Here is a 9,510-nt window from a genome sequence, read left to right as displayed (position 1 = left end):
TTTTTTCATTGTAATTTGAGCAAAAATTAAACGTTCACCCAAAAAAAAAAATTGAACTGAATTGTTAACTAAAATATTATTCGAAAATTAATGAGGAAACAAAAATAAATAAACCTTAGTTTTTATGTTTAGTTTTTTTTTTCTTTATTTGATAACAGTGATGAGATTTATGTAAACAAAAAGTTAGTTCTGTAGTTTTCGTATTCAAATTTTAAATCATTGCACATTTTAAGCCTTATTATGACCATATTTTTAAACTTCTTTTTTTTCATTTATGAAACATTTTGCATTTTATGCATATCGTGGTTTTCGCTCGGTTCGAATCGGCTATTACATTTTTGCCTGGTTCCAATTCTATCGAATCTTTTATTTTTTGTGCCTTTGTTATTAGGTTATATAAGTAATTAAACACGTTTTTTTTTTGCATATGCTTAAAGAAAAACTATAGTGATATATAGGCAGAGTTCTTTGTTTTAATAAAATAACATTTCTTAAGATCTTAAATAAAAGTTTCGAAATACGTATATACATATATCAATTTATATAATTTAAAAAAAAGTGTTAAGACCTTCTCTTCCCTTCAATCAATTTGGATTTTAAAGATCTAGAATTTTAAAAGTTTCACAAATATTTCGCTTTTAGTAAGTTTGTCATAAAGCTTTTACGAATGGTTTGGTTTCAATGCACATACATACATACATACATATGTGCCTATGTTTATATGTATGTACGTACATTTGTATACATATAAACGCATTCTTAATATTCGTTACATTTTTGTATGCCATATTTCCCTATTATTTTTTTTTTGTTTTGATTTATTTAGTTTCTTGTTTATAATTTCATGCATTATTAACATTGTTGTCATTTATCTATAACTTAAGTCGTTTACTTTGTTTTCGCCAACATCGACCCGACCGCTTAATCGATTTGTTCTTCAACAATCGTTTAGTATTTTGTATATTTAAATATAATTTGTGTATGCAAATGTTTTTGTATATTCAAAACAATAAGTAAAGTTTTTAATGCATTAAATAATTTTTATTTTTTATTTATTCGTTTATGAACCCATTGGGTTTAAGTTATATCTGCACCACACTGCACGTGCTCCGTATGCAAGAAATATAAAATAAAATATTTAAAAAAAAAAAATTGGCTTAGTTTAAAACACTAACTGCAGGCAGAGATTAAAACAAGAAAAGTTAAAATGGCTATTTGTATGCACATTTTTTATCCAAAATAAACCATAATATTTTAAATAATCGATTAGCTTTATCTAGCTACCTATTTTAAATGAATCAAAAAACCGCCATACATTTTTATGATTTTCGTTAAATTAAAATGATCAAGCACATGGGAGCACATTGTGCGATAAAACAGCCTGTGGAATAAAACGTGAATTTCTCGTGCTTCGATATTAATTATTTTGGTGTCTTTCTCAAAACTTCACCAATATATAGCTCAGCTGACTGTTTGGTAAGCAATTTGTGGTAACATCGCCAATTTTTACCACTTCTTCACACCTTTTCTTCATTGATTTTGCATTATTTTATTATAACATATTAAAATATACATTATATTAAATACTCAATATACATAAAATTTTTATACAAGAAATAGCTTTTTTATAAAAAAAAAAATAACGAAAACCAAAGTGTTTCATTGTGGCCCTTAGGGCATATATTATATAAATAATTTCTTGTATACTTCCTTCATTTATTTTGAATAGATTTGTCTATTCAAAGGATTTAAGATATCACCTTATGGATTAAGAGCGGATATTAGCAAGTGACGCGTACTTGCACACTTACACCTACGCATTGTCCATAAATATATACAAATACATACATACATATGTATGTACATATACAATTTTTAATGTGTTCTTTGATGCTGAAAATTAATTGAATGAATAGCTTCAAAGTTGATGTTGTTGATGCTGAGTAAAGATATTTATTATTTATGAAATAAGCGGCCAAATATGCTCACAGAAAACTTCTTACGCATATGTACGTGCGCACTAGTATCCCTGCAGAAAATCTGATTAGCTCAGAACTAGCGTAGAACTAGACCTTTTGCCGACAGTACTAGTTCTAGCTCAATACCCAAGCAATGCCTTCAACTGTGCAGTTTTTACACGGCGATGTCATTGACAGTGGCAATCGTCGCCCAGTGTATCATTTTGCAACTGGTTTTTAACCGGTTCCGTTTTTGACAGTTTTTTTTTTTTTTTATAAGAAACCTTTTTTAAGATTCGATTTTTGGATATTTTTTTCGTTTTTCCTTTTCTTTTACAGATCCCATTTTTGTTAAATATTTTACATAAAAAATGCTTGAGTCGGAGGTCTTCTCGCTGAGCTACTGTCGTTATGTACGCGTAGTGAGCATTTGCACATTTACACCGCACGTTTCAACTAGCCCGCTCTGCATCCGTTTTGCACTACTTCAGAGATAGTTCGGATATATGTAGTTCGGAACTAGCGCTTTGTCAGACTGTCTCTAAATTTTACTGCAGGTTAATTTCATAAATAACACATGACAAAGAAAACGAATACTATTCTAAATAGCGCAACTCATTTTCTCGTATGTACACTTTTAAATAAATATGAGGACAATTTCTATTAAATGCTTTTTCAATAACAATAAAACGACTACAATGAGTTTGGACAACTCAATAAGAAATCTACGATAAGCGATTTTGTAATTTCAGTTATAAATATGTTAACTTCATTCTTAATAGTTTGTCGTTTTATTGGCAAAATTAAACTATTTCAAATAAATGTGAAGTTAGCATAGTTCTTAACAAACAATGTTTAAAGAGTAACAAGAATAGATTCTGAACACCAAATTAGCCTGCCGTTGTTCTGTAACAAACTTCCTTTGCACGAACACTCAAAGTGAATACCTTTCAAAATGCATCGCGGTAAACAAAAGGTTCGATAGAAAGCGCTGTAAATGTTTCGTCTACAAATATGCTATTTATGGGATTGCCACTGCCAGTACGTATACATATACAACCATTAGTTTCGGTTTTGCTGGAGAATGGCCCAGTTCTCGAATCGAATACTAAACTATTCCACCTTTATTATCGAAGGTTAGATTTGAAAAAAAAAGATGAGTTTTCCAAACATTTTCGAATTGTTAACCAATCCCAATGTTTATTGGTTACATACTCGAACTTAGATCGTTAGCGGCGACTTAGACGTGAAATATTTTTTATTTTTTATTTTGGAAATTTATTCAAAGAAATTTTTAAATGATAACGAAATAATGTATTTTTTAAATTTATTGCGGTCTTGGAAATATCATGGAGAAAGTCGTGTGGTGAAATATTGTATTTAAATTATATATTAGATCACAAGCATTTATTTACAATAAAATTAGATAAGATAGTAGCTAAAAGTATTTTGTAAAAACAAATCTATATAAAAGAAAATATAAAAGAATTACCAGTGATCATCTACCCATCAGCGAATTGGTGCAGACATATAGAAAATAAAACAACAAAAATAAATATGTTTAACATTACATAATATTGGATAGCGATTTGATGAGAAAAATAGTGGAACAACTTCATGAGTAAGGACACCCAAACTGCATACTTATACATGTATGCAGGCATATCTTGCCGAAAAATTTACATATACAAAAATGCGCAGATAAAAATAGATTTACTTTTTTATAGAGGTTAGCTGCATACATGTATAAACATAAATATATGTATAAGTAAATAGCTAACAAGTTTCAATAAATGTCACAATTAAATAGAGTACAATATCTTTTACATACACATGTATTTGCTAATAAACTAAATTTAGTAATGTCTACATAGTGCATTTAGGCATAAATCTCAGTATAACTGTCTTACAGTTAAGTCATTTAATTAACTAAAATTGATAGAAGTGAAATAGTGTCATATAATAAATAGTATAAAAATGCTATAAGGCAAAGGCGAATTGTGGAAATAAGAATTCACAAAATTATGCCGCTTTCAAATACTTTCTTTTTGATTACGACTTCCCTAGTTTGGTCAATTGTCGTTCCATTTTAACTTCCATCGAATATGTACTTAGAATTAGTAGAATCAGCGACATCAACTTTGAGCTAACCACTCACTAATATTTACAAATAGTAACAATGACCAATAAATCTTGCAACGTAGGCAATAACACATTGATTAAAGAGTTAATCAACCGTTCAATCATTAAGTTTTTTTTACACGACTTTTAATATATAATATTAAATATTTTATTACACAAATACATGAACGTTTCTTTCGTCGTCTGTTCCTAAGAGCTTGTAAAATAAAATAAAAATAAAAACTTTGTCTTCGCTCATGTTATTTGCATGCAACTTGAGATATTTCACTACTAATTTTTTATCATTTACTACACACACATATTTATAATAATAAATAGGAGCAAGTTTTTCAACGTGTACGAATACATAGGTAACAATTACAAATACCATTAGAATCAGAATCATAATCGAACTAGCGACAAACAGAATTCCAATATACAGGACTATAAACGAGTGAAGTAATGATAAACAAACATCATCGTTACTCTGATGTATGTATGTGTAGATATTCATATACATTGCTCAGTTTATATTTTATGTACACATATAGATATACATACAAATATATTTTGTATAAATTTTCTAGTTTTTTTTTTATCTGTTATCAGACAAAAAATGTAATTTAAAAAAGTCAATTTCATCAGAAAATTATCATTGTCATATCATGATCTCAGTTACATCGCACAATAGCGTAATTTAAATTTCTTTAAGAAATATATAATATATAGTAGATATAGGCATGTATACAATAATTTTAATAATTTTAAATTTAATTATATTAAATGTTTTCTGTTTATTATTGTATTTTTTTTGTTGTGTATGTAAACGTGGCCAGCGAGTTATACATACATAATTGTTCTCCAGCGAAGACGCTGTATTGTAAATTTTAAGTTAAAGTGAATGTTACAGCATCTTTTTTTTTTGTCAGTCGGAAGTACGCACATACATACATACATATGTACATATAAGCAGTGAGCAAAGCACTAAAACGTTTTAGAATGAATATATTTACTTGTATGTACATATATCTTTTTACCGTCCGGATGGGCCTTTGTATTTCGTATGTATGTTTGCAATCGTGTGATAAGAAGGGAAGGTGGCTGCATAAAAGCGACATCATGCGGTTAGTGGTGGCATTCATACAAAAATATTACATTATTTTTGAGTTTGAGTTTGAGTTTGTTTTCATTAAATTTCTATAAAATATAGTTTCATATTGATCACGTCATTACTATTGTTAGTATCGCTAACATTTACATAATCAATATTATCTAATACAAAAGATTTTAGTTATAATTACATAATAATAGTCGTTTTGCGCATACTTTCTCTACGATCGGTTTCTACATACGCTACACACTTGTTGGCTCTCTTTCTACATACATACATAGGTATATTGCAATTTGCAACAATTTGGGGTAGAGGAAAATGTATTTTCCTTAGAACCGCTTTCAATCTACTTTTCTAAACGAACACAGAAAAAAATTCACCAAAAAAGAAATTCACTTACAACGTCCGTGACATCAGCAGTGGCTGTTTTTTTGGTTCCTCTCAACTTGTCGTGATCTATCTTTCTTTCTCTACATGTATGCATATATCTTGCTCTCATCTAGGAGATATCTATCAAATATATAGATATACATATATGCTAGGCTTAAAATTTGTTTCTTGTTTTTGTTTTTCTACTTTATGCTAAAGTTGAAAGAATGAGTGTTTGTGAATGTATTAAGTTGTTCGGCATTCCGTATAAATCAACCGATGTAGGTTCTCTCCAATCACAGTTGCTATATATTTATGTATATGTATGTTTGTTTGGGAAATTATCGATCCAACGCTCAACTCAGTTCGATCGTTTCGAAGGAGCCTCCCTTTGCTTCTGGTGCTTTGCTGGCATCGGTTAGTCCACTGTTTTCGTAATATTATGTTCTCTTACCTGCATTAATGCTCAATCTACTACAACTTAATACCGCTGTCATCCGCATTCGACCAGCTTTTGTCCACGATTTCAGAGAGTTCTTGCTCAATATCTCTCATTCGGCCGCTATCTATGATACCTTCTTCACTATGTCGTCCTTTGTTATTATTGTTAATAAATTGTTGCTGAAATTGCGGCTGCTTTTGGTGGTGCTGTTGGCGTTGAATTTGTAGTTCATTGCTGTTTGCAGCTGCATTGGATAATGAATCATTCCAGTAGTTTGAATCCATTGCCTTTAAACTACTATTCCACATCGAGGAATTCTAAAATAAAAAAAGTGTACAACATATTCGATATAAAATAGCGCAGTTAGCAAAACCTTAGTTATGTCGATATTGGCATTGTCGTCGACATCGGAAAGCATATTAGGAAATGCTATATTGCTGATATGATTGAATGGTAAATCTGGAAGCAATGAATTTTGAATGCTGTTAAAATTATCAAATGCCAATGATCTATGCAGATTTTGTTGTTGTTGATGATTTTGATGTTGGCGTTGTTGCTGTTGACTATTAGCAGAGCGCTGCAGTTGCTGACGGAGTTGTAATGCCAGACTGTTCTCAGTATCACTTGAGAATACTGAGTAGTTGATGTCGCCAGAGTTATTTCGGTCCAGCAACGGATGCTCCTTATTTGTTGATTGCTTTCTGACATCGCCACTGCTCCAGCTATTGAGATATGTATTGGTGCTGGACACATCAGCAGCCGTACTACTGTGACCTTTATACATAGGACATATGGGGCCAAACTTACTTCCCATGCTTGCAGATGTGGCAGGCTCTTCGAACGTTGCGGCGTCGTCATCCAATATGGAGTCTGAACGAACGAAACTATCACGGTCGCGGAATGGACCTGGCGATGGATTTAAGCCCATGCTATGTACAATTGAAGTACGTTCTTGTGTATTGTCTACAAAATTTCCTCCACGCCCCGTATTGCTGTTGTGCGCATGCCAGAAAGATTGACGCGATTGCAAATCGCCACCAATCAAACCGTTTTTATGATTGGGCATGCTAGACAGTGCTCCTCTGGGAATATCTGTATTGTCGCCAATGCCATAATCGTTCTTGAACATATATGAGTCACCTATTGCAAGTCCATTTAGCGTTTTGTTAAGATCCATATTCATATTGTTAACTTTCTTGGCAAACATTGACATGCTATCGCTGCGTGGGTATAGGGGCGTGGACTGATGCATTGGAGAGCCTCCAATACCAGGAGTTATGTTCAATATGTCGGTGACCGCTGGCCTATTTCCAATTTGCAGATGGTGTTGTTGATCCCACATGCCTCCGATGTGTGGCGGCATAAGTTTTTCGGGTGGCCCTAAATGGGTTTTTATTTCTGCACCGTTTATGCCTCCACCGCTACCTACGATACCACCACTACTACTATTATTACTAAATAAAGATGGGGCACGTGTATTTGTTCCTATCATCCCCGAATTGTAGAATTCATTGTAGATGCCCTTGTTAGACAGTGGACTGCTAAGCGATGTGGCTAAATTGTTATTGCCATGAAGTTTCGGTGGGTTATTGGTGGGTAAATTTGGTGGTAGGGGCGGATGTGGCGACGGGGCTTGGAAACTCGTTTGAAAATTCCTGGGAGAGAGTACACCACCACTGGAATTTCGTATTGCCATCGGCGAGCTATTGACGTTGGACAATCCCTGAGACATATGTGGCGATAATCCAGGCCCCGATATGGGATAATTCAACGCATTTCCAAAGGAGGATGCATCGTAGCGATGTGCAGCGGTTGGACCCGGTATAGTTGGCCCATTGTTTAACGGTATGGGACTGTGATGCAAGGCTCGTATCTGATGGTGTGAGCCTGGTGGGCCGTGCGCATGTAAAGATGACGAAGTATCGCCATAGCTACCGCGAGGCAATTTGCCGTGCATAGGTGGGGGGCCGCCGAATCGAAATGGCGATGTTGTTGCAGAAACTGGGGCGGAGTTTTCGTTTCCAGGATGGAGCAAAGCGGCCGGATGAGGATTGTGGTGATTGTGTCCCAGGTTATGCGAGTGCGTGTGTGGTGGAAAATCCCCTTTCACATTGTTCGTATTATTTACGTTTCCACTGGCAATTGGCCCTGCACCGGTGTGATCACTACTGCTGCCAAGTTTCGTACTTTTACGATTCTTAGCACGGTATTTCTCCAATTCCTCTTCTGAATGTGCAAAAGTGCAACTTGAACCACGAGGGCAATTGCGTCTCACGGTCAAATCACGGCACAAACTTATTTTATACTTCGTGTTCGTGCTCGTCTGACCAGTACTGTACTCTTGCAGCTTGCGATTTCCATGATGTTGTACGAACTCCACCAGTCCCACCACGACCTCATGAACAGCTTCCAATGCTTTACTCACATCCTGCCATGATGATGGCGGACTCTCTAGCGAAGGATCGATGCCGGCTAAATGCTTGAGATGTGTTCGCAAACCGGATAAATTTGCCGGATCGCCCGTGCGTTGCAGAGCAATAACCAACTCTTGTACAGATTGCGCGAAAGAGGAAGGCGTTTGTAATTTGTCAATAATGCTTTGCATATGCGACTTATGTACTGTATCCCCATAAAGCAGGGAAGACCATTGATCTGGAGCTATGCGTAACCCTGCTTCCGTGGCTATTTGTACGATTTGAGCGTCGTGTTCACGTCGAAGTGCATCGTAAGTACGAAACTCTTCCTTTAACTGCATCAGAGATGAGTCGGCTTCGCGTTTCGATACTTTAAAGCAGCTGGCGCGATACAATAACTGTACAACATGCCCGATACTTGTTTTTGACGCCTGCGGAAATCGAGGTTCTAATCTCTGGACAACGTACATCACTAAAACTTTCCGAGAATAAGCCGTTCCATCTTCCAGTGCCTGTAAAACCAATTTCAGAACTTCCTCTTGCATTGCGGGCCCCAAAAACTGACAACCACGTGAGCGAACAGCTGCCCATAGATTCGAACTTAGCTGCTGTGGGTTTTGATGCTGCAGAATTAGTTCGGTAACAGTGCGTTCGCCTAGAGACCGTGCCGCTCGCAACACGCGCTCACGTCCTTCGCGCTCCATTAACTGTGTGTTAACTAAAGTAACAAGTTTTCGTTGCATCGGTCGCGAAAGTGGACTTCCAAAGCTGCCATTGTTGGTAACAAGGGATTTCAGATACAGCGCCAGACTTTCTATACACTTGTTTGCCAAGTTATAGCATTTCAGATCTTCCGGATTTAGCTGGCGTACACTTGGAGGTATATGTCTAGCCACCGCATTCGAGTCGACGTCACATCTTGAGGGGCCTTCACTTCCGCCACCATTGTTATTTCTGTGGTCGCTGGCATTTCCAAAGTTGTTGTTACTGTTGTTATTTGAGTTGGTGCTAACCAACTGCAATAAAGCGTTATTTATAGGCAAATTGTCGACATCGGTTGTGATGGTGGTCTAAAATTAATAATCAATTAAATCA

General features: G+C 35.0%; 1 protein-coding gene across 1 annotated transcript in view; it reads right to left on the bottom strand.

Annotated features, from left to right (window-relative positions):
• Positions 1–4,890: 4,890 nt before the first annotated feature.
• The window catches only part of LOC118747928 (roquin-2), a 43,676-nt gene continuing 39,056 nt past the window's right edge, over positions 4,891–9,510 (bottom strand). The window contains exons 3-4 of the mRNA XM_036482161.1: positions 6,375–9,485; positions 4,891–6,318 (exon numbers count right to left, since the gene is read on the bottom strand). Coding sequence (XP_036338054.1) covers positions 6,034–6,318; positions 6,375–9,485 — 3,396 coding nt within the window. The 3' untranslated portion in view covers positions 4,891–6,033. The remainder of the gene's footprint in view (positions 6,319–6,374; positions 9,486–9,510) is intronic.

Source organism: Rhagoletis pomonella, unplaced genomic scaffold (assembly GCF_013731165.1).
Source record: "Rhagoletis pomonella isolate Grant_MI unplaced genomic scaffold, Rhpom_1.0 Rhpom_scaffold_00012, whole genome shotgun sequence".
Taxonomy (NCBI): domain Eukaryota; kingdom Metazoa; phylum Arthropoda; class Insecta; order Diptera; family Tephritidae; genus Rhagoletis; species Rhagoletis pomonella.
Note: the sequence above shows the minus strand (reverse complement) of the source record. Positions and strands in the feature narration are given on the sequence as shown.